The following is a 24,639-nucleotide window of genomic DNA, read 5'->3' on the forward strand; positions in this document are numbered from 1 at the left end:
TTGTGTACAGCATTCAGTTTTGGGTTGTGCACTGCCACAGGTTAGGCCGGTTTTGGTCATGCTTAGACAGGGGATAAATTTCAGTTTGACTTTTTGTTCGACTCTGATAAGTGTTTGGTTTTAGCAGTTTGATGATGAATGTCCTGAAAATGTTTATGTTCCCAAGTTTCTCAACTGTTTGCTGTATTGTTTTTTTTTCTTTCTTATGTTGTTCCTTTTGTGAAACTGGCAGGGCAGGGTTCAGTATAACATGGGAAAACCAACAGTTTTTTCCTTCCTTATGAATACATTTTAGGGAGTTCTTTTTTCTTTTTTCTTTTTTTTTTTTCTATTTCTTTTTCTAAATTTAAAACAGAACGTGCATTCACATTGCCATTTGTTAAAGAACAGAAGTGAAAATGGTGAATGTTGGAATGACTACTGGTATATGTCTTGCACTCACCAACATTCCATGGTGACTCTTGGGGTTGTGATGGTCAACTTTGGAAGAAGTGTTCTGTGGAATGCTGGGAGTGCTCCTAAGATATTTAAAATCCTTAACATCAACACCTGTACACTTACCAAGAAAACTTTATAACATCAGGCTAGGGTGAAACAAAACATTGTAAAAAAATAACCAGAACAACAGGCGAAACCTCAGCTATATTTTTTCTTTCTTTTGTGAAGTATGTGGTAGTATTTCTTCTGTGTGTGCTGGTCATCAGAATGACATGAGCGCGCGCACACATACACACGCGCACACACACCAGTTAAGTAAAATCTTACACAGCATTGTACAACATGGCATTGAACATGAAGAGTTTACAGAAGAAACTGTTGCAGTTTCTGCCTGTATCGTTCATCAAATTTAACTGTTTTTACTTTCTTGTTTCTTTCTTTCTTCTTTTTTTTTTTTTTTTTTTTGCAGAGCTTTGATTAGTGCAGTTTGCTTCTTAACATTACCGGATTATGATTACAGATTAGTAAATGGTCATTATGCAGTATCAGTTATTGGTTATTGACTCATTGTTTTCCGTGGCTGTTCTGGAGCATATGAACATGAAATACTTATACAGCTGCTGAGCAAATAACTGAAAAGGAAAGACATGGCATCATATCCCCCCGTCCCCCCCCCCCCCCCCCCCCCCCCCCCTTTTGTTGTTGTTGATCTGTCTTCATAGATTAGATGATCATTGTTCCACAATACAGCTGATGATGTTTTCTTTTTGTGTGTGTCCTACTGCCCCAGGCAGTATTCAGTTATTTTGCTGTTTACATTTTATGGATAAATTATATTGGTGGCAAGAAATCAAGTGAATTTGGAATAATGTGATGAAACATAACGCTGCAGCTATTCGTCAGAAGTCACTTCCTGTGTGTAACAGCAAAAATGATGTAACTGCAACAGTGGTGGTGTCACAAAACAGCAACTGGATTTCGACATCAGTACATAGGCTGGGAAACAAATGAGCATTAAATAGTTCATTTTAACAAATCAAAACTCAGCAGCAGTCCTCATGTTTGGAAACAAAGCATTTAATAATTATAATAATGGTATTTATATAGCGCTGAATCTTGTGCAGAGACAAATCAAAAGCGCTGTCAGTTCATTCAACAGCATCAGTGGACATGTTGGAAAACAAAACATCAGTACACATGTGTGGAAACGAAGTATCACTACACATGCAGGGAAGCTAAAGAAGCATTTATCAGTTCATTTTACAGCATCGCCAGGCTTTGAGGAATGCACATAACTTTGTCAAAGACAAGGAGAGGCAGAGATATTGAGTATGGCCTTTTTTAATATAATTTTTCTAAGAACTATTATGCTTACATAAAAAAATGTCAGGATGGCTGATGACATTTATTGCTGTCAAAGTGTAGACTTAGGGCTTGTTTTTTTTTTGTAGTTGTTTTTTAAAGATTTTTTTATGGTGTATTGATCATGTATCTGCTGTCACTGAATATCGTCTGGCAGCATTGGTTTTAGGGGGTGGGGGGGGTATATATGTATATTACTTTTTTTGAATCAATAAACAGTGCAGTGCAACAAGATAGCTGTCTCTTTGGGTACTGGCTGCTGTTGGTCCGGATATTGGTCAGTGATGGTTCAGGTTCCATGCCTTGTTGTGGATTGTTTGTGGTGCTGTCAGCTAGTGGTCCTTGTGAAAGTAGTGCTACCTGTCTCACACTGTGACACACTTGGAACACCTTTTCTTTTGTACTGGGTCCACAGGATACTTCTGGTCAGTTTGTTCAGCTCTCTGTTAGTTTTATGTCCAGAAGCCAGAATACACTGTCGAATGGGTTAATTCCTGACCAGAATGTAGTGTAGTGTGGGTTAATTCTTAACCAGAAAGTAGTGTAGTGTGGGTCAGTTCATGACCAGCATGTAATGTGTTGGTTAACTTTGATCAGAATGTGAACAGAACGTAAATAATGAAGGTAAATTCATGATCAGATTGTAATGTAGTGTGGGTTAATTCATGACCAGAATGTGGCGTAGTGTGGTTCAGTTCATGACCAGAATGTAATGTGTGGAGTTACTTCATGATCAGAATGTGACCAGGATGTAATGTGTTGGTTAATTCATGATCAGAATGTGACCAGAATTTAAGATAGGGTTAATTCATGACCAGAATGTAGTGTAGTGTGAGGACACACACACACACACACACACACACACACACACACACACACACACACACACAGAGCATTTATGCCAGTGAGATAATGCTCACAACATTCCAGCTCCTTGGCTCAAGATTTGACTGGCTTCAGAAATGACTCAAATCCAAGATCTAGCCATTCTACATTGATTCTGGCCACCAAAGAATGCTTTACAGTTTACTGAAATTAAAGTATTTAAAAAAAAACAAGCAAATAACTTGAATACGTCAATGAATACTTAGCAGAAACAGTAGAAAAAAAGAAGAAAGTAATGAAGACAGACATGCAGAATGGTCCCCATGAAGTACAATTTCAGTAGAACTAAATAATGAAATGTCACATCGACTAAAAGCAATACTGATCTTGTGTACGTAAGTACCATATTCATTTCCTTTGGTGCATGTACAGTTCATATTGTGGTTTTCAGTCATTAGATATATTAAGTTCATTAAACTACATGTTAGATTTAATAGATATTGTACATTTGTGTACATACTTAATGCCATGATTATTGCAAAATTTAGTTTACCCCAAACAGGCGTGGTTTTTGTTGTTGTTGTTGTTGTTTGTAAATGTTTCATGGCAGTCATTGTGTTTTAAGTTTTGAATGTGTGTGTTAAGTTGCGAATGTTGAATCCAGGTCTTGAGATTCAGGGTTGTTGTGTTTTTTCACTTTGTATTGTCTCTGTTGGTGTTACGGTAAACTGGTCTATAATTTGTCACTCCTTAGTTGCACAGCGTAGACCTTAAGCTAGTGAAAAGTGTCTCTGTCTGATGATGAAAACCTTGTATATTTATTGTCTTAGACAGTAGATTAGGAGTGGTCCATTCACTGTTGACTCTCCTCTTTGAAATTCAGATAACATTATGAATATGTATGTACAGTTAAGTCGTATTATTGTAATCTGCATTTTGTTTGCAAATCATTTTGGTTTCCATGTTCCGACTTGTGATTGTGTGTGTGTGTGTATCTGTGTGTGAATGATTGAGTGTGTGTGTGTGTGTGATGAGTGAAGAAGAAAAAAAGAAATGCAGATAAGTAAAAGTGTAGGAGGCCTGTGCACAGTTCTACATCATTGTAAGTCCTGAACTATTGATCATGTCAGTCTGTGTTTTTGTTCGTTTCTTTCTTTCTGAAGGCAGAACTATTCTGTATGTTTTCACATACATGATTTGGGTGCCCAGTTAATTACCAGAAAAGGAAATGGACAAATGTCCGTCAAATGTAAATGCACACTTTCACAATAAACTAGACCGGAATCATACTGTTAATGGAGCTTGTCCAGAGTTTACTAGAAGAAAAGTAGAGAGGATGTTACCGCTGAGGTGCCCTTGCCCTCTTTGATGATTCATTCAGGGATGTATGTAGGTCCCCTTCTTGCTGAAAAGTAAAATGAAGCACTGAGGGGTTGTGCTGTGGTCAGGTGTCAGGCCAGCAAGCCTGATTGTGCATACACTTTGAAAATGGAAAAGATGCACTGCATGTTCAGTGAGAGGGTCCCAGGGATGTACCAAAAAATTCAAAAATGAACAAATAAAAAGACATCAGAGTGAAAATCTTGTATGGGATCTCGAGTCTGATGCTGGGATCCACGTCTGTTTCGAAGAAAAGTTCTTTCCCTTCACCTTTTGGCCCAGAAACCTAGACAACAATGACTAGATGCCTGCCCTTGTAGCAGTGCATATATGATTGGAATGTGCTGCAACAGAAGGACCTGAAAGTAGTTTGGGACCCCTTAGACTTGTCAGGAGCCATGGACAGCAGCTTTGGTCAGTCGCTCAGGAATGTACATGTGGACAGTGTCCAGCTGGTGCTGTGCCGGCAGGTCTGTGATAGGTCAGCGACAGACATTGTGTGATGGGACTTGATAGAAGTTTGCACAGGTGTCTTACATTGTGTGAATGGCATAATGAGGAAACCATTTCTGTTTGTTGGTCATGTTGATATGATGGGTGAATTGGAGTGTGTGCGTCAGCTTCTCCATTGCTGATAATGGTGATTGTATGTCAGGAATAAGTGTTATTGGAGCATGTCTCAGATTCATCTTCAGTGAAGTTGGCTTGTGTGTACAAACTTGTTTGTTTCAATTGTTTGCTGTCTCCTATTTCATCACCTCTACATTTCCTTACTCGCTGTTTCTTGTACTGAAGTAGTTTTTTTTTTTTTTTTTCCTCTTCGTTCCACCCTGTTACTCTACTCTTCTCTGTTTCATCACGCTTTGTCATTTCTTCACTTTTTCCTGCCAAAACATTGGCACTTATCTCTGGCTGTTCTGTTTCTCCCCGAACTCCTTTACCTAGTACCACTTTTCCTTTCACACCTCACTGTCCCTTTGCACTCCTCTCTCTCTCTCTCTCTGTGCCTCCCTCTGACTTTCGGCTTTCTCTGTGAACCATCCTTCTGGTGTACTTGTGAGCTTTCCTTGTCAGCCAGAGAACATTGCAGGCTTTGGGGAAAGTGAAGGGGGGCTCAATGGGTATTGTAAGACGACCCGAGTGACAAGGTGTGTGTATGTCAGTGTGGGTGTGGCAAAGAGGTGAAGAGAGGAGGGAAGAGCATGTGGCAATGAGCATTTTGCTGTGTGCAGGTACTCCTGGCATGGCGCAGGCAGGGTTACCTTTCCCTTTCCAGCACATAGCTGGCCAGGATCGTAAGTATTCACCCCCACCGTGTCTGTGGTGGTGCTTTTTCCCAGATTGACATGAGTTGAATCGTTTTGTACTGATAGCTACTTTATGTTCACTGGTTGTCAAGAGGTGGTTCAGTGCAAAGAGGCTTTGTTTTGAGCGCTGCCTGACATGACAGATGATCACATTGGTCAACTTATTTATTTTGTTCCTACTGGCTGTTCTAAAAGTCTTATCGCCTATCTGCCTTGTCTCATTGGATTTTCACAGTGTCAGATGCCAATAGATTTAGAAATATTAACAGAAATCTGAATGCCTTCAAATTATACTGTGACAGGTGTTCTGTCTTTCTATGGTGTGTAGAGGACTGACTATTTATTAGGATGTTAAGGGAGGGTGGGTTATAAATAACAGTGACAGATCACCTTGAGACGAGGGGAGGTGTACATTGGAATCTTAGAGTAACTAAAGAATTTTATCCAAAAGAGACCATAGCAGTGGAGGGAGGGTGGATGGTGTGGAAGCCTTACCCTTGGTTTCCTCCATAAGACCAGGAAAGACTGCTAATGTTGCTGACTGTGTGTGCCAGCCCTGGTGCCCCCTCCAGCAGTGCCCTTACCCATCCAGCCTCCCCCCGTGACAGACTTCACGTCCCCCGCCCGCCCCAACCATGGCACGGAGGGCCGCACCATCCTGCTGCGCGCCAACCACTTCCAGGTTCGAATCCCCAAGGGCTACATCCACCACTACGATGTCAGCATCACCCCCGACAAGTGCCCACGCCGTGTCAACAGGTAACACTAACGCTACTTCTCTGGGGATAGCTGTGGACAGGGGGGGAGTGTGGGAGAATGGAAATTTGCTTGCACCGTTACAGCTAAGTTAACAAAGTCATGTGGGGGGGGGGGGGGGGGGGACTGAAATATGCTTAAGCTGACTAGTCAAAACCATATGGAGTACTTTATGATTAAAAAAAGAGAAAAAAAAGAAGAAGAAGAAACACATATTTGTCCTTTTTTACAGTGATGTAGAGCAATATGACTTCGATATATAATCACTTTGATGCTGTCATATAATTTTGGAGAATCTTCAGTGACATGTATATCACAATGACCCTGGTAACAATGTGTGTGTGTGTGTGTGTGTGCAATAGAGTGAAAACATTAAACAGCACTTGAGTTTGTCAATGTGAGCACTGTACAGTATTCTGTAGATTCTTGTCAGTATATATGTTTTTAAGCACGAAAAGAAAATCCTTTGAAAATGTTCAGCATGATGATCTGTTGCTCCCTTTCAGAGAGATTATAGAGACTATGGTCAAGGCGTATCAGCAGAAGATTTTCTTCAAAACCAAACCGGTGTTTGATGGCCGCAAGAACCTTTACAGCAGGGACCATCTTCCCATTGGAACTGAAAAGGTACTGAAGATTCATTATCTGTACTGTTGAAAAGATACTGAAGACACATTGTACTGTTGAAAAGGAACAGAAGATAATTGTATGTACTGTAGAAAAGGCATTGAAGATATTTTCTGTATTATTGAAAAGGTACTGAAGATACATTCTGCCGTTGAAAAGGCACTTGAGACACATTGTATTGTTGAAAAGGCACTGGAGAAATATTGTCTGTATTGTTGACTAGATACTGAAGATAAATCGATAGTTGATGTTCTGTGTCAGCGTTGATTTTTCCAGCACAGCTTTATCTGCAACAAGTGTTTTATTTATTGTGGTTTGTTCTTTAACCCCCCTTTGTGTGTGTTTGGGGGGACATGTGGGTTGTTGATGTATGTTCAGTTACCTGTGTGTGTGTGTGTGTGTGTGTTGGACAGGTGGAGCTGGAGGTGACCTTGCCAGGAGAAGGTCGTGACCGTGTTTTCAAGGTTGGCATCCGATGGGTGAACCAGGTGAACCTGTTTGACCTGGAGCGTGCCCTTGAGGGCGTGTCACGGCAGATTCCCATCGAGGCCATCCAGGCCCTGGACGTGGTCATGAGACACATGCCCTCCATGACGTGAGTCACCGCCCCTCCCTGTTGGTTCTGGGTTTTTTTTCACTTTGTTGTTTGTCAGAGGTGGTTTCCGAGTGGCAGTCAGAATGGAGTTGTCAGACACAGATAGGGCACACGCAGCTTTTTCGGCAGGAGGGTGAGATTTTGGAGGGGACGGGGTGTGTAGGTGGGGGGAACTGGAAGGTCCTAATAGAATGGAAATCAGAGAAGTCGTTATATGTTGGCATACAATAATGGTGAAGGGTTTTTTGTTTTTTTGTTTTTTTTAAAACTGTCTCACCCCTGATGAACACAATATACTTTTTTTTTTTTTCTTGCTCACACAACTCTATTTTCATATATAGTTTTTCTTCCAAACCTTGCTTCTTATGTTGGATTTTTTCCTCTCATAATCAGACTTAACGATTTTCAGCTTTTCACTTTCAGGTTTTATCATTTATCTCTTTCTGAATTTTGTTTTTTTGTTTGTTTTTGCTTGGTAGTTAATTTGGGGGAAAAGAATTTAGCAGATGAAAGAAACTGGTTGTTGATATTACGTATCATGATATTAACTTTTGTGAATAAACAGGCTTGAATAGTTGTGATGTAACATGATTTTGGCAGTAGTGATCTGGAATTTTTGTTACATGGTCAGAATAAAGTAAGTACATATTCACACGGTTTTTTTTTCTTCTTGATGGAGAATGTGATTTTTGTTTAGTGAGAAAACTAGTAGGAAAATCACCTGACCCCCAGTATGCTTCCTTTGGTCAGTCGAAAAAAATCTGGGCATTACATACACATGCACGTACGCCCACAAGCGCACGCACATACACATACACATACACACACACACTCTCACTCTTACTCACTCACTCTCACAGACACACAGGCATAGACATATGCGCGCACGCACACACAGAAAACACCTGAAGACAATGAGTTAAAAGATAAGAGTAAACAGCACAGTTTGCTGGCTATGCAAGCTGAGTGGTGAAGGCAGGTCTGTGAGAATTGTGTCAATGTGGATCAGGTACACCCCAGTTGGACGCTCCTTCTTCTCTGCCCCGGAGGGCTATGACCATCCCCTGGGTGGAGGGCGAGAGGTGTGGTTTGGTTTCCATCAGAGCGTGCGCCCCTCCCAGTGGAAAATGATGCTCAACATTGATGGTAAGTCGTCTGGCAGGAGAAGAGGGTAGAGTGGGGTTTTTTTGTTGCAGAAAGTATTTTATCTGTTTGGCCAAGGGATGTATTACGATTGTCAGGCTGCGGAAGTCTCAGTGGATCCGCTATTTTCAGTAGAAGAGCAGTTGATTTCAGAGGGGAAAAGAATTTTTTTGGAGAGAAAAAAAGAAATGGATGAGTATGCTTTATTTTTGTCCAGTCAGTTTCAAGCCTGGTTTGGTTTTTCATTTTGATTCAGTTTTTCATTTTGAGCCAAGTTCAGTTTTTCAACGATACTATGAGGTCACTTTTACTTTTGCTGCCATCTTCTAATTTTCAAACAGCAAGCATGTCGAGAGTAGAAAAAACCTCTTAAAAATGACAATTTTCATTTTCAGAACCCCCCACCCCTGCACCCCACCAGGGGCCTAAGGCAGCCCCTGTATCTTTGGCCGATTTTCAGAGGAAATTATCCTCGACAATTCCCCAGCCTCGATTGTGTATTCTACATGCAATATTATAGTATTGTAGGTTGTAGTAATTGATTCTTTTTCTTCAAGAACACAAAAAGTCATATACTGCATTGATTTGGTGGCAGGATACTGTTTTCACTTTAGAAAAGCCAGTGGTCATTTAGGGTGCCTGAAAATGGATTTGTGTGTACTATGTGAAGTGCGGGACAAGTGATGTGTACTGTGGTGATGCAATGTGTGTAATGTGATGATGTGCAGTGTCAGCCACAGCGTTTTACAAGGCCCAGCCAGTGATAGAGTTCATGTGTGAAGTGCTGGACATGCAGGATGTTCAGGAACAGAAGCGCCCCCTCACTGACTCCCAACGCGTCAAGTTCACCAAAGAGATCAAAGGTCGTTGGGGTGTGTTAGTGTGCTTGGGTGGTTGAATGCTGTCTGGGCATCTGCATGTGTGTGATGGTATGGTTGTGTGTAGCCAGAAGAACTGTAAAAATAATGATATTGATAATGATAATGATGATAATGAAGTATTTTTATAGTGCTGAATCTTGTACAGAGACAAATCAAAGCACTTCCACACCTATTCATGTGCCTGTGTATCTCTCATTCAGAGAGAAGAAATACCAGACCTATGAATACCTGTATTTCCAGTCTGCAAGGTGCAACTCTTCTGTTCATATCTGACTGCTGTGTCTTTATTGTTGCACGAACCCTGTCTGTGTCTAAAAGTGAGTAGCTGGAGAAACTGCAGATTGGAAAAAGGAAGGTGTTTTTTTTTTGGGGGGGGGGGTATTTTGACAGATTTAGGTTTTAAGACCAGACTTAAAAGAGCTGAGTGCGGTCATTTTTGAGGAAGGGAAAGAGGGAGCTCATTTCGAAGTGTAAGGTCCAAAGACACAGAAAGAGCGGCTATTGGATGTGGAGTATTTGAATCTGGGAACATGGAAGAGTGGGACTGAGGCTGATATAAGGGAGAGTGAGATATGGTGCAGAGGTGAAGGCAGTCACATAGATCAAAAGAAACAAATTTGCAAAGGCATTCGTATCACAGAGTGCTGATCTTGTACTTTATCGTGAGACTGGATGGCAGTGTGTTGACAGAATGTGTGCAGTGTTATGGTGTGTGTGCAGTGTTGCTGTGTGTTTCTGTAACGTTGCTGTGTGTGTGTGTATACAGGTCTAAAAGTGGAGATCACACACTGCGGCAATATGAGGAGAAAGTACAGAGTTTGCAACGTCACTCGCAGACCTGCTCAGACACAGTCGTATGTTACCTGTCTATCCTTTCTCTGTTTGTCTGTCTGTCGCTGGGTGTGTGTGTGTGCAGTCTTTCAGTTCAATATATCAGGGAAAATAGTCATTCGATTTTTTTAATTTAAAAAAAAATTGCGAGTGATGCAATTGAAACTGCTGTGCTGAATGTTAAGCAAGGCTGGAGTGGGGTAGGTTGGAATCAGACGTTTGTTTTTTTCTGTGTCATTAGTGACCTGATTTGCTTTTGTTGGTATGCATTGACAATTTTGAAGTGTGTGTGTACATGTAAAGTTTTCACTGCTCTTTCAACGTGATGTTTCAGATTTCCTCTTCAGTTGGACTCAGGTCAGACTATCGAGTGTACAGTGGCTCGCTATTTCTATGAACGCTACAAAATGAGATTGCAGTAAGTGAACTGGGTTGGGGAGGGGTGGGGGGATTTTTTTTTTTGGGGGGGGGAGCATGACACTGTTGTGGTTGACTGTGGATATTGTGGTATGGATAGAATACTGCTGTTTACACTGGGTAGGGCTGTTCTTTGTGTGCATGTCCAACAGTTTGCCAGGTTTGATTCATTCAACAGTGTGAAGTCTGTCCAGCAGCTGCTCAGAGTTCAGCATGTGTTTGCAGCACTCGTTACAAAGTCTTCAAGCTGGAAAATGGTTTAAAGAATACATTGGGTGGAAAGTGCTGTGGACATGAGACTGAAACAAGCTGAACTTAAGCAGGGAAATGGTTGGCATCACTATTTGTACCACATCATTTTTTGTTGTTGTTTTTTTTATAGGTTTTTATCTGTTGAATTTCGGAATATCAATCTGATTATTATTATATCTTTCAATTTTTTTTTTTTTTTTTTTTTAATTGAAACAGTGATTGGAAATTGTACAAGTGTGGAAATGCGGATCAGAAAATAATTTCTAGCTGATGAGTGTCTTCTTTTTCCCTCCAGGTATCCCCACTTGCCTTGTTTACAAGTTGGCCAGGAGCAGAAACACACATACCTACCACTAGAGGTAAGATTCTGTGTGTGTGTGTGTGTAACACTGGTGTCCAGATAGTGAAGTTGAAAACGGGAGTGCATGGCTTGAGATTTGTTAGTCAAGAACAGGGGAAAGGGAAGGTATTTTGGGCAAGAAAAGGGGAAGGCAAAATAAAATTCTCAAGGTTAAGGAAGGCAAAGGACAGTTGGCAAGGTCAGATGACAGAAAATACAGTTGGCAATGTTGAGGGGAAGGCAATGTTAAGGGGAGGCAAAGTACAGTTGGCAGTGTTAAGGGGAACCAAAGTACAGTTAAGGTCAGGGGATGGACAGTAAGGTCATGCGTTTTTTCCTTTTTCTTATGCATGCTTGTTCTCACACACTGATACATGTATACCACAATTGTACATGCACATTCAAGTGCAAACATGTACTCGTTGCTTACACATGTGCATATTTGTTCTTTCCCACATTTGCATTCACTCACTCACACTCACACACATGGTTCTGAGTGATTTGTAGACTGAAGAGTGTATACTTGGAAGAGTGAAAGAGCCTTCAGAAATGAACTTGTGACTGACATTTTCTGACAGCACAATGAAGGGTAGGAGACACTGAAGTTAAAAGACTTCTGCCTACTGAAAATGATAAATGCACACACACACAAAACTTATAAGAGCAATGTGAAGTTTTGAGACTGAAAACAACAGGAAAAAAAGTGATAAAATTTCACTGCTTGCTGTCTGTCCTTTCACTGCAGACAGGTTTTGTGTTTGGAAGCATCCAAGTAGCGTGTAGTTTGGCCCGTCTGTCTGTCTCGGCTACTGCACTGGTATCAATAACAATCGCTAATATATTGACATTTGTGTGTTGACTGTGTGTGCTACTGCACTGTGTTAGTGACAACAGGTAATACATTGACGTGTGTGTTATCTGTGTGTGCTACTTCACTGGTTTCAGTGACAACATGTTCTACATTGACGTGTGTTGTCTGTACGTGCTACTGCACTGGTATCGACAACAGGTAACGTATTGACGTATGTGTTGTTTGTGTGTGTTACTGCATTGGTATTGAGACAACAGGAAATATATTATTGACATGTGTATTTTGTCTGTGTGTACTTCTGCACTGGTATTAATGGCAACAGGTAATATAATGACGTGTGTGTGTTCTCTGTGTGTGCTACTGCACTAGTGTTAATATGACAACAGGTAATATATGGTGATATATTGATATTTGTGTATGTGTGTGTTTGTGTGCGTGGTCTGTTTGTGTGAGTGTGTATGCTACCATACTGGTATTAGTGACAACGGGTAGTGTATTGGTGTATGTATGTGATGTCTGTGTGTGCAGCTATACTGGTATTAATGACAACATGTAATGTATTGATGTGTGTGTGTGTGTGTGTTATCAGGTGTGTAACGTGGTCGGGGGTCAGCGGTGCATCAAGAAGCTGACAGACATGCAGACATCTACCATGATCAAGGTCTCTCAAATAAGTGGCCGCTACCCCCAGCATGCTCCTTTAGGGGGGGGGACACCTCCTGTCCTACTGTGTCTCAGTGACTTCACTGCTCCTCACCTCCCTTCACTTACTGTTTCTCAAACGTTGACACTTATAAGTTTTCCTAACGTCAGTAGTTTCCTGTTTCGGTTACGCAGTCCTTTGCATAATACTGACCCCCTAAAGCTAGCACTCTAGTCTCAGGCTAGAGTTCTCTATGCTCTTTTCTACCTAATCTTTGTGCCTAACTTTCCCTGTCATTTGTTCAGTATTCTAAACGTGGTGGTCTTGGTGGAAGGTGCCTGATTGGAATTCGTGCAGTATGTTCAGAGATTTAAAATGTGGTGGTGATAATGGAAGTTGTCTGAGTGTAAGCGTGGAAAAGCTGTTGATTTCAGGGAGGGGGGTGGGGGAAGGAATTCTACTCATGTCGATGGTGCCCAGAAAAAGAATGTGAGCAGTGTGTATGCTGGGCGTAGCGGCACACTTACTTGGGCATGCTAGCCGGGCATGTGTCTACTTGGGCATGCTGGCCGGGCATGTGTCTGCCTTGTCAGGGAGGTAGTGGGATGGACTCACCGGTCTGGTAACCCCTCTCGCTGTGTGTAGATGATGTCTTCAGTAGAACCCAGGCAGTTCTAGGCTGGCCAGAATGATACACTTTGGTGCTTCATCTTGTTTGTCTTGGCTGATCAGTGCAAGTGACAAAGCCTTTGGTAGAATTTTTGATACAATATTTATAGAATATTACAACAAAAAAATCCCAGAACACAATTTTCCAGATATTTTTAACATTATTTTGATAAACATAATTGTTGAAACAAATGCTTAGTAGTATTGGAGAAAATTATTTGATTGAAATAAGGTTGAAATGAAAGCTGAAACAAAAGACAAAGTTATGTCAGTCAGGTCTGCTTCTTTGGATCAAAAGAGAGAAAAACATGAAATGATTAGTGTCCACAAAGTTGGAATTCATATTTTCTGCAGTTTGAAGTCACCAGTGCTCTTTCAGGTTTGGTTGTTTTTGTTTTTTTGTTTGTTTTTTTTTTTTTTTATCTTAAAGAGTAAATGATAAACATGAACAGATTTATTTACATGCATTTGAAGAAAAAAAACAAACAAAACAACAACAACAAACTATGGAATTAAAAACATTGTATGATCATTCAAACAGGCTTAAAACTGGCTAGTTAAAACTTGACTTTTTTTTTTTTTTGGACAAGGAAACAAAAAAGTCTGAAGCTGTTCTGTATTCATATAGCTTAGTGCGTTGCTCTTTCCTCCTGTTAGACATCCCTGCTACCATCTTTTCTACGCTTTGTGTTTTGATTTACCCACCACTCTCTTTTCTTTGCTTTTCTCTTCTCTGTTTCGTGCTGTCGCAAGTTCAGTGTGCTAGGTCAGCAGTAATGTTGTTGCTCTGTGCTTTTAGTTACTTCTGACCCCTCCACCCTCCATCTCCACCCCTGCCCCCCTAAAAAAAGAAAAAAAAAGAAAGGCAGAAAAAGAAAAGAAGAAATTGGCAGAAGGAATTAAAAAGGAGAGCTGCTGTTAATCCTGACAGGATGGTTTGAACATGAAGGTGGTGGTTATTCTGGGTTCAGTGGTCAGATGCTGCGTTTTTATTTAGGGGTCAGTGATTTGGGGGGTTGGGGGGGCCTCATTAGAAAAAATTTAAAAAAAAAAAAAAAATTATTAGTCTCTGCTCACCTTTACTCCTGCCATAGATACTTCTTTTTCTTTCTTTCTTTTTTTTTTTTTTTTTTTTTTTTTCAGACAGTGATGTCCACTTGTCATGTTTTCAGCCAGGTGTGTCCATTCCTCCAATAAAAAGCTTCAAATCCTGTTTATTTATTCATCTTTAAGACAGTTATGTGCAGTTGTCATGGGTCTGTGGTCTCCACAGCCTTATGTTCAGTATGTTGGCCAGTTGTCCCTGTTAGTGTGGGATCATACTTCATCTGCCTCCTAACATCGTGAGTGAGCACAACCATGTCCGCCTCTATGCCTGTACTGCCCTTTGCTGGGCTGCTAACATCTGTAACGTAGCTGCCTTCTTTGTTTGCTCACTTTTTATTTCTGAGGTCACTTGGCTTTACCATCTGTAGCTAGCTTCCCATGAACAAGTGTCAGGCAATATATGTATGAGATTGTGCTTGTTGAAAAAGTTAAATTAGATATAAATTTATATGTATAAATTTTGCATATTTTGGTCATGAAAATAAGTATTCAGATTTGAAAAAAAAGAAAGAAAGTTGCATACAGTTTTTGATTTAAGAAAATAAACCTTATTCATAACCATCGCAGGTGTTACAAGCACAGTATATGTCGATTGTTAATCAGTTATGAATTGTAATGTGTTCAGTTTTCGTATTTTTTTCAATATACTCAGTAGCTACAAAACAGAATGTGAAATTTCAATTTGACGTGATATTTTAGAGCAGGGCCAGCTGCCACAAGTACTGAATTGTTATTTACAATGATACATTTGATTCAGATGCTTCTTCACATGGAATTTAGTTAGAGAAAAAAGAACAGAAGAAAAAGATCAGTTGGGTAGAGGCTGTGGCCTGGCTGACTGTGTCAGGGCAAAGCGTTTGAGGCGATACATTTCATGAATACTGATGGTGTATGTTTTATGTGAATATCTGCAGATGATTTTTCAAATCAAATGTGATATTGTCTTGAGCTGCCCTGTTTTAGATCTTGTTTAGAACTAGTAGTTTAAAAAAAAAAAAATAATAAAAAGGTTTGATTTCTTTAATACCAATCCTGTTTTCTATTTGAGATTTTTCTGTTTAATATTTCTTTGTCTATTCTTTCTTTTGTCATTTTTACTTAAAAAGTTGTTTTTCTTTATTTCACGTTGCTTTAGTGGAAAAAATGAAAGTGTATGACAGTAATGAGATCAAATAAGACTGTCGGTTGTCTGTTTGGAGAGTGGTAAACTGAAATACTGCCAGTCACAATGCTGACAGTAACTATCTGAAAAAAGGACAGTATTCCTCAGATTTTTTGAGGACTAGAACTTGTTATATATTGAAAGTGAGTGTGACATCCAGTTGGCTGTAGAAGAATGTTTAGGATGAAAGAAGTTGATGTTTCCTGTATTTTAAATGACTTTGACAAGGGCATAAATGCCTGTGGCCATGGAAAAATGTTGAGGATAGCTGTGGCCAAGAAAAAAACGTTGAGAATGAAAGGTACAGATGTTTGCTGTGTTTGGAATGACTTTGATAAGGACATGACTAGCTGTGGCCAAGAAAAAAACGTTGAGAATGAAAGGTACAGATGTTTGCTGTGTTTGGAATGACTTTGATATGGACATGACTAGCTGTGGCCATGAAAAAGGTTGAGGATGAAAGGTACAGATGTTTGCTGTGTTTGGAATGACTTTGATAAGGACATGACTAGCTGTGGCCATGAAAAAGGTTGAGGATGAAAGGTACAGATGTTTGCTGTGTTTGGAATGACTTTGATAAGGACATGACTAGCTGTGGCCATGAAAAAGGTTGAGGATGAAAGGTACAGATGTTTGCTGTGTTTGGAACGACTGACAAGGACATGACTGCCTGTGGCCATGGAAGAACATTGAGGATGAAAGGTACAGATGTTTGCAGGTTGGTGTGGACTGCTCAAGAAGCAGGATGAAGGAATTAGATGAGTGGATGTCAGTTCATGATGCACGTTTAAATATCCACACCAGTGGGCATGTTAGCAGTGAAAGATGGAAAGAGAAGAGTGACCCAACTGATGTGTGTGTTTTGTTGTTGTTGCCCACAGGCCACGGCACGGTCAGCCCCTGATAGAGAGAAGGAAATCAACAACTTGGTATGTATGCATTTTTCTTACTGTCGTCTTTCTGGGTAAAGTTACTGGTGGGTGGATGTTAGGTCTGTTGAGTAGCATACCATATGGAGAACATTTGAAGAAAAGAGTGTGGTCACAGGTAGGGGAGGTAATTGGTGGGGGAAAATCATGTTCAGCTTGTTGGGTCATGAAAAATAAGTCATTTTTAGTTTAATCACATGGACAAAATTAATTGAATAAAATGATAAAACCAGTGCAGTGTAATTGAAAGAAAAAGATGTGTCAAGTACAATTGAAACATGATCATTTGATTGTTTTAAATGCATGTTTGTCATCAATATTTATATTTCACTTGAGATTATTGTTGGGCTACATGAGTAAGAATTGAAACTGGTGTTGCAAGCATAGGAAATACATTGTAAGAAAAATAATTACAAAATGTTTCTACTTGATTTTTATGTTATATAAAGAAAGTGTTTATATCAAAGAATATTGGGCTGCGCTCATGACATTGTCATTGTTTCAGTATTGTTGATGATACATGGGTAATTCATAATTCAATAGACTACTGTCATAGCAGTGTCAGTGATTCACTATTGTTGATAATAGTTGGGTAAATCATAGTCTAGTGGACTAAATTCACAGCAATGTCATTGATTGAGTGATGATGACAGTTGTGTAAAATCAGAGTCCAGTGAACTGTAGTTATAAGTGTCCTTGTTTCAATATTGTTGATGAACGTTGGAATGACATGTTCTGATGGATTGATATTGTTCATGTCTGTGCTTTTGATGACTTGTCTTGCCCTGTGCTTGTGGAGATGGTGTTTGATGTACACAATCAATGAGCTAATTGCCCTGAAACGATGTACTAGGGGCCGCTCTGAGGGATGTACTGGCTTTGGTAGTATACTCAGAAACCCCCCCCCCCACCCCCCAAAACCACGGAACTTCTTGCAAACTCAAATGAAGCAAGGAGGAAGCTAGCTGCATGTGTGGTCAGTGACTTGATTGTGCAGTGGCACTGGACAGTAAGGCAGCCAAACATGGTGACTGCCATGGTTTCTGCCGTTTAACTTTGCACATCATGGCAAGGAATGTTGAGACTTACAGAAAGCGACCATGGGTAGACACAGTGCCCAACTCTTTCACTCTAAAATGCTTCACATACATAGTGAGACCTTTAACTTCCGTTTGTTTGTTTAGCTAAGCTGCTTGACCACTCAGACATGTGGTTTTGAACATTGTGTAGCTTTGTTATTTATTACCAAAGCCAGCAAAACCCTGTCAGGGAAAGCCTCTCCACTGGTGGTATTGTGCAAACTTGGCCCATGCTATGTGCATATTTTCAGGAAAGAGAACATTATGGGCCAAATGGAAAAGGGGGCAGGACGTTAACACGTGTCTGCCAACTGATGCTGAAAAAACAGTGAAAAATGACAGTGGTCAGTTTTTGGGTGTGTTTTTGTTTCCCCCACCCCCTTCACACATACTAGCAGCTGAGAATTGGTAAGGGAACAAAAAGGGGTAAATGTGGTACAGGGCATCAGTTTGCACAGTCCATCACTGTTTTTTAACCTGCTCCTTGTAACCAGGATCTGTTTTTGTACATGTGTATATATATATATATATATATCTGTATATGAAGCAGCTGACTTGTAATTTATGCCTTGAGAAGACAAAACATGGCCGATAACATGGAAGTGAGAAGTGATGTTATGATGATGATGATGATGATATGAAGATTTACAGGTTGTCCCTTTCTTCCACAGTGAAGTGTGTTCCCAGTCAGTGTGTTGTGGTGTCTGTGGTGTGTCTGTCCACCCTGTTGTGACAGAGTTGTGTGCCCGTAGAGCGGCCAGCAGTGAGCCCAGAAGCCAGAGCTGTGAAGTCTGATAATGATGGACACATGCTTGGTCCTGCCCACACAGGGCCCTGACAGTTATCATTTACTTTTGGAACAGCACACTTTGGGGGTGGAAAAAAAATTATCTTGAATAAAAAAAGATGATTACTTTTGGAACAAGACACTTTGGGGGTGGGAAAAATCTAATTTAAGAAAAGGTGACTTTCTTGTGATTTAGGATAGCTGTGGCTTTTGTGGCTTTGCCTAAAACTGTAAGCTGATGGCTTGAAATCTGTACACAGTCTGTCCTGTGTCTTCCTGACCAGACTTTAATGGAACTGATGACTGATGTCACCACACCTATTTTGTGAAACATTCACACTAAGTTGTCCCTCTGCCCCACCCCCACCCCTCCACCTTCGAAAGCTAAACCTTTATTGATACTGTTTTGGTCTGGTCAGTGAAAGTGCTGTTTTGATCTGATAAGTGTTGACGCACTGTACGTGCAAAACAGTGAAAACATGTCCACATCATCTTGACATTCCATTCTGTATCATCACCTGTGCAGCAGCATGCTCAGTCCGTTTAAAATCCCAGTTTCTCTTGCAGATGGAAAAGATCAGTGGATTGAGCAGGGCTGCACCTGTACTGTAGTGTTGCATTTGAGGCACTGGTCAGACTGGTGTGATTGTGAAGTGAAGGGACAGAGGTTTTTTTTTTGTCATGAATGGCTGCTGTCTGAAGCAGGAGAGATCAAGCCAACAGTGTCGATAAAACAAGCCACTACCTTTCTGTTCACTTCTTGGCCACTGGCTAACGTGGGAGCTTTCTTATCGCGAGTCCATTGTACTTGTATTCTGGAGGCCTAGAGGGGGTAGGGGGTGAGACAGCACAAGGGAAGATAGACACTTTGAGGGGGCGAGAGGGAAAGGATCTATTTACAGACTTTTCCAGGGGGAAGAATGGGTAAAATAACAATAAAAAGCAGGGTGAAAATCACAGCGAAAACATTTAAGGGTGGTGTAGGGTGAGAGTGAAATCACTTTGTTTTGTAGAATGGGAGGGGAGTTAATTAAAGTAATGAGAAAGAAAAAGAAAAATAGAAACGGAGGGTGAGGCAGTTGCTGTTGCTGTTTTTTTTTAAAAAAAATTTTTTTTTTAAATTTACTATTATTCTCTATCATTGCTTCATTTCGTTCTTTGTTTTGTTTTTGAAAAGAATATCGGAACAGCTGAAGATAACTTTGTGAATTGCACATTTAGTTTGCGGACAATACAGAGACCGCAGTATTGAGTCAGTAATGTTTTTTTACTTTGTAAGCTGTCAGCTTTAAGTAACAATACAGAGACAGTAATAGCTTTTACTTTGTAAGCCATCAGCACAAAATAAATCTGCACAGTTTACTTTTTCAACGAACAAGCTGGAGGTGTAGTGTTTTCACCAAGTCTTGTCAACTGTTGTATCTACCCTGATACTGTTTACCACAGTTTCTTCCCTCCCCTACTTTGTGACAGTCTATCAGTGTATGTAAACTGGCCTCCTACTCGTGTTTACAGTGTGCTGGTACATGTAAACTGGCCTTCCACTCCACACCCCTACCCCCTTGGTATTAGTGGGTCGTGTTGAGATGTGTGGAGGGTAGCTGTAGTGATGGTAGTCTCTAATCCCTTGTTGATCCACATCATCTAACCAGTGAAGAGGAAAGAAATCCTAACAGCAGGTAGAGATCTGTACCCAAAACATAACTGGAGGAAAGCTGTGTATATGTACTCCTTTTGCTGTGTGGGTGTGTGTGAGTGCGTGTTGTGCACTTCCTGATGTTGTCATAGTGACCAGTGGTGCTGTCCTTCCTGTTCTGTTGTCATTGTATCTGTCTGTGTGCTTGTGTCAGTGTGTCTGTCTGTGTGTGTGTGTGTGTGTGGTCGTGAGCATTTGGACATGCGTGTTTGTGGGCTATTTCATGGTGCAGTCCATGTGCAGAGCAGCTTTGTCTTCATCAGTCCTGTGTAACATGACTTGCTTCGTAATGTCTAACCACATCCGCTGTGAACCATCCAGAGACAGTGAAAGACATGGTGTTTATTCTGGCTTTTGTGTGCCTGGAGTCCGTGTATGTTGCTTGTGTTTGGTGACCCATTTTGTGCGTGTCTGTGTATGTTGTTTGGGTTTTGGTGACAAGCTGTGTGTGTCTGTGTCCATGTTTGTGATTGGTGACCATTTGTGTGAGTCCGTGTCCATGTTTGTGACTGGTGACCGTATGAGTGAGTGTGTCCATGTTTGTGATTGGTGACTGTGTGTGTGAGTCCATGAAGGACAGTGTGGCAGGTTTGACGGTGTGGGGGTTGTGTGGCGAGTATGGCTGGTAATGGACATGTCACGTGATGGCATTATAGGGTGAGGGACAGAGAATGGGAATGATCATGGAATTGTGTGTGTGTGGTGTATGTGTATGTGTGTGTGTGTGTGTTTGGTAAAATGGGGACAGTATAGAAAACTGGGAAGGAATCACTGACAGTGACTGAAAAATCAGGATTCGTTTCAGAGTTTGTTGACAGTTTTAACAGTAGTTAAAAAGCTTGTGAATGAAAACAAAATGCAGACATGTTGGTGAAATGCAAATTATATACACATGTAAGTGTGTCAAAGTATTAAAGTTGATGAAAGTAATATGTAAATAAGATTTTTAAATTGTGGTGTAAACATATAAACAGTATTGTGTGTGCATAAATAAAAATGTATGTACACATTAAAAGATACAGTCTAAACAGTGCATATAGAAATATAATGTGAATATATAAAGATGTACAAATATTAGTTTTATAAATCAAAATGATAAACATGTGAGTAAAAATTTAAAACATCAGAGGAAAAAACTAGTGTATGGACAGTTTGTTATTTGATGACACTTGAAGTTATCACAGTAATCAACTTTCAGTGGTATATCTTCTAAAGTTTTGCATGACATGAAAACATTAACAAATATGTGTTCAGATAATGGAACATAAAAAAAAAGTATCAGAATAGAACCTTTCGTGTACCCCCGAAAACGGAGTATGGCTGCCTACATGGCAGGGTAAAAACGGTCATACACGTAAAGGTCCACTCATGTACATACGAGTGAACGTGGGAGTTGCAGCCCACGAACGCAGAAGAAGAAGAAGAAGAAGCTTTCATGTCATCTGGATGGATTGACCATGTATGGTTAGGAAAAATGCATTTCTAGTTGAGAAGTTGAGTGAAATTGAGAATGAAGATGGTCTGTGATTGTTCATAGGTCTTGCTTCTTTTGTTCTTCTAGGTCAGTGTGTGTGTAGCAGTGATTGGATTTTTTCTCTTCAGAGCATGGTAGATAATTTTATTACAAATCAAATCGATTTGACTTTGGACGGGCTCTAGGATGATGCAGTTTTTCAGTTCATATTGGACATTCTTTTTGGGGACAAATTTGGTCAGTTAATGTTGGACATGCCATGTCTGCTGTTCAAACTTTTGTAAACAAGTCCACATGGCTTTTACAATATCACCACTTGTAGTGTACAAGGTGAAGCAAAAACTAACTGTTGAAATATGTAAACGTGAATTTCATTTGCCTGTGAGTATTTTTATGTTTTTGTGTGTCGGTAAAATGTAACTACAGAACACGGAACGATTTGGGGTAAACATATTTTTGATGGATTGTTCAGTTGTTTGGTTTTGTTTGTTTTTTGGGGGTGGTTTTTTTTTGTTTTTGTTTTTTAACGATCTGTTTAGCTATTTTTGGCTTTAGGTAATGATTTTTGGACAGTGTGTTGAGTAGATTGAAGTTTGTTAAACTGCATTAGAATTGAAGTTTCCTTGTTTTATTTTTTCTCCAAGTTATTGCTGTACATATCAGTGTGGTAGTGAAAAATTGATATTACACTTTTACAGAGTTCAGCATTGAAAACGACTTCCAAATATTGGTAGGTGAGAGATTTGTGAAAGACATTTGATTTGATGGGGTATGTTATTCCCGCAGGCTAGAGAAATAAGTAGATGAAGCAACAAAAAACTGATGCAAACAGAAGTAAAGGAAGATGAAGACTGTGTATTGTAGATGCAGTAGTCAGGAAAACATGGCTATGCTATGTGCTATTGTTGACAGAAAGAAGAGAAAGGACAGTGGCGTCATGTTTTAGGTGCAGTAACAGTTGGGGGGGAAACAGGTTGTGCAATATTTCAGTGAAAAAAGGGAGGAGAGGAAGGATGGCTGAATGATATAGTTTGGTTGTCAGGGAAGGAAGGCTGTGCTGTGTGTTATTGAAGACAGGAGAACTGTACATTGTAGGCGCTGTAGTCAGGGAAACAGGGCTTTGTTGTGGAGTGATGGTCAAGAGGTAACGCGTTCGCCTAGGAAAGGAGAGAATCTGAGCGCACTGGTTCGAATCACGGCTCAGCCACCAATATTTTCTCCCCCTCCACTTGACCTTGAGTGGTGGTCTGGACGCTAGTCATTCGGATGAGACGATAAACCGAGGTCCTGTGTGCAGCATGCACTTAGTGCACGTAAAAGGGTTGTTCCTGGCAAAATTCTGTAGAAAAATCCACTTTGATAGGAAAAACACATAAAACTGCATGCAGGAAAAAATCAAAAACAGAAAGAAAAAAAAGGGTGGCACTCTCAGTGTAGCGATGTGCTGTCCCTGAGGAGAGCAGCCCAAATTTCACTCAGAGAAATCTGTTATAACAAAAAAGAAGAAAAAACAAAAACAAATTAGAGATAGAATGAGGAGGACTGTATATTGTAGGTGCAGTAGTCAGGGAAACAGGGCTATGCTATGTGTCATTAGAGACAGAATGAGGAGGATGGTATATTGTAGATGCAGTAGTCAGGGAAACAGGGCTATGCTGTGTGTAAAGTGAAGACAAAGAAGGACTGTATATTGTAGGTGCAGTAGTCAAGGAGACAGGGCTATGCTATGCGTCAGTGAAGACAGAAAGAAGGAGGAGGGTTTATTGCACTGTGTGTTCTTCATGACGTGCTGGCTTGGTCTCTCCTATGTCTGGTCATGCTCGACGCACCCAGGTGTCGAAGGCAGACTTCAATAACGACCCCTACCTGAGAACCTTCGACATCCATGTCGATACGCAAATGACAGAGGTCAAAGGCCGTGTCCTGCCCGTGCCGAGGTTACAATACGGAGGGCGGGTAGGCATGATTGTTTTCCATCTCAGTCGTACTACCTCTGATGTGTATTGGCTGTGCTACCTACACCTGCAGTTTGTGTTCTTCCTCCTTGTTTGTCTCGTCCTCTTTTTCATCTGACGTACTCTTTGGATTTGTTTTCTCTCTCTTTTTTTTTTTTTTTTTTTTTTCCATTTTGTTTTCTTTTGCAGTGGTGAGAATACATGTCCTGATGTGTCTGTGCCAGCTACAGAGTTCTGAACACTTCCTGTTGCCTTTCTGTGCAAGCCTGTCACTTCCTCTGTTCCCACTTAAAACATTTTCAGTGTTTAGGTTTTGTAGATCCAGTATATTAGTGGGAAAAACCAGTATGGCTTCCTGCACGATTTTAAATTTCTACAGAAAGTAATTTGTTTGTGACACTTGGAAGTGGAAAGTGCAGAGGTTGTCAGTGAAGCACAGAAGTGGCAGGTGTTCAGAGCTCTGTCTGTTTGTGTTGGGGAGGGATTGTTAAACCTCAGCTTTGCTAGGCTGAACCAGAATTCTCAAAAAAAAATATGTAAAGAAAACCCAACAAAAGGAGAAAAAAAAACCTTGCAAGGAAAAAGCGAAATTTTCCAAGCTCATCACCCAGGACAAGAACGATGCCGAACCTGTCGCTGCTGCCACTTGTACAGAGGGGTAGAATCACCCCACCCCACCCCCACACCCCAGCTGACCTGTACCCCCAGGGAAGGCACCCCCTGCCCTACCCTGGGTGTATCCCAGTCACTGATACTGATACCCTGTTTTCCTCGCCCTGTGTGTGGCCGCCCCATTCTGTGCGGTGTAGGTTCGCAAGGCAAATTTCAATGCGGACCCCTACCTGCAAACGTTCGGCATCAGCATTAGCACGCAAATGATGGAGGTGGAGGGGAGAGTTCTATCAGCCCCCAAATTGCAGTACGGAGGGAGGGTAAGGATTTCGCCTTGTGCTCCTGGTCCCTGTCCCTGTGTGTGTGTGTCTTCCTTGGTTGTTGTTCGTCTGTCTGTCTTTTATTTTCTCTTGATTTCACATTGTGTGTGCTATATGCCAGTGTCCTGTCATGTCACACAATCTGCTGCCATGTTTTTGTTTCTTTGTTGTTTCAGTTGTATATGATGAATGTTTTAGTTTCTTGAAAAGTTGAATTACAGTTTTGTTGTCAGTGAGGTGA

The 24,639-nt window shown here is 40.7% G+C and overlaps 1 protein-coding gene across 15 annotated transcripts in view; it reads left to right on the forward strand.

Annotated features, from left to right (window-relative positions):
- The window catches only part of LOC143291246 (protein argonaute-2-like), a 75,651-nt gene that overhangs the window by 24,125 nt on the left and 26,887 nt on the right, over positions 1 to 24,639 (forward strand). For 9 of the 15 annotated variants that reach the window (XR_013056488.1, XR_013056489.1, XR_013056490.1 and 6 more), the window contains 12 exons: positions 5,238 to 5,300; positions 5,867 to 6,071; positions 6,575 to 6,695; positions 7,109 to 7,290; positions 8,300 to 8,436; positions 9,162 to 9,305; positions 10,081 to 10,168; positions 10,480 to 10,563; positions 11,110 to 11,173; positions 12,555 to 12,626; positions 16,428 to 16,475; positions 23,345 to 23,467. Coding sequence is in view for 11 of the 15 variants with exons in the window: in XM_076601048.1 (XP_076457163.1) it covers positions 5,238 to 5,300; positions 5,867 to 6,071; positions 6,575 to 6,695; positions 7,109 to 7,290; positions 8,300 to 8,436; positions 9,162 to 9,305; positions 10,081 to 10,168; positions 10,480 to 10,563; positions 11,110 to 11,173; positions 12,555 to 12,626; positions 16,428 to 16,475; positions 23,345 to 23,467 (1,331 nt within the window). In the remaining 4 variants the exon portion in view is untranslated. Of the gene's footprint in view, positions 1 to 5,237; positions 5,301 to 5,866; positions 6,072 to 6,574; positions 6,696 to 7,108; positions 7,291 to 8,299; positions 8,437 to 9,161; positions 9,306 to 10,080; positions 10,169 to 10,479; positions 10,564 to 11,109; positions 11,174 to 12,554; positions 12,627 to 16,427; positions 16,476 to 23,344; positions 23,468 to 24,275; positions 24,399 to 24,639 lie in introns of all 15 variants that reach the window. The other 6 variants (XR_013056491.1, XM_076601049.1, XM_076601047.1 and 3 more) reach the window with 3 other exon arrangements.

This window comes from Babylonia areolata, chromosome 16, assembly GCF_041734735.1.
Source record: "Babylonia areolata isolate BAREFJ2019XMU chromosome 16, ASM4173473v1, whole genome shotgun sequence".
Lineage (NCBI taxonomy): Eukaryota > Metazoa > Mollusca > Gastropoda > Neogastropoda > Buccinidae > Babylonia > Babylonia areolata.